The 384-nt window shown below is 36.7% G+C and overlaps 1 protein-coding gene across 1 annotated transcript in view; it reads right to left on the bottom strand.

Moving 5' to 3' along the window:
* Positions 1 to 384, bottom strand: part of LOC119593483 (ferritin, heavy subunit-like) — a 7,120-nt gene that overhangs the window by 2,780 nt on the left and 3,956 nt on the right. The window contains exon 2 of the mRNA XM_037942421.1: positions 157 to 258. Coding sequence (XP_037798349.1) covers positions 157 to 258 — 102 coding nt within the window. The remainder of the gene's footprint in view (positions 1 to 156; positions 259 to 384) is intronic.

The following is a 384-nucleotide window of genomic DNA, read 5'->3' on the forward strand; positions in this document are numbered from 1 at the left end:
CACACACACATGGATGCATGCATGCCATAAGCATTATTGCATTTCTCTTCAAATACAACCCTTCTTCCATTACACAAAATAGAATATTTCATAACTCAAACCTCTGCTGTCTACATCAACCAGAAAAAATTCTTAATACTTTAAATTGATACTTACATTCATGAGCTGATGTGCATGGTCTCGTTCACTGTCACTTGCCTCTTTGAAGAATTTTGCAAAACCGGGGAGAGCTACATCATCTCGCTCAAAGTGATAACTCTGTGGAAAAGGAAAAGAAGTTCTAATTCAGTGTACTCCTTAGGCTCACCAACATGATACAATTTTTTTTTTATATACTCCCATAAGCTTTTTTAAAATCCCCTTCAATGAGGTCTGACTGGGATG

Source organism: Penaeus monodon, chromosome 32 (assembly GCF_015228065.2).
Source record: "Penaeus monodon isolate SGIC_2016 chromosome 32, NSTDA_Pmon_1, whole genome shotgun sequence".
Taxonomy (NCBI): Eukaryota; Metazoa; Arthropoda; class Malacostraca; order Decapoda; family Penaeidae; genus Penaeus; species Penaeus monodon.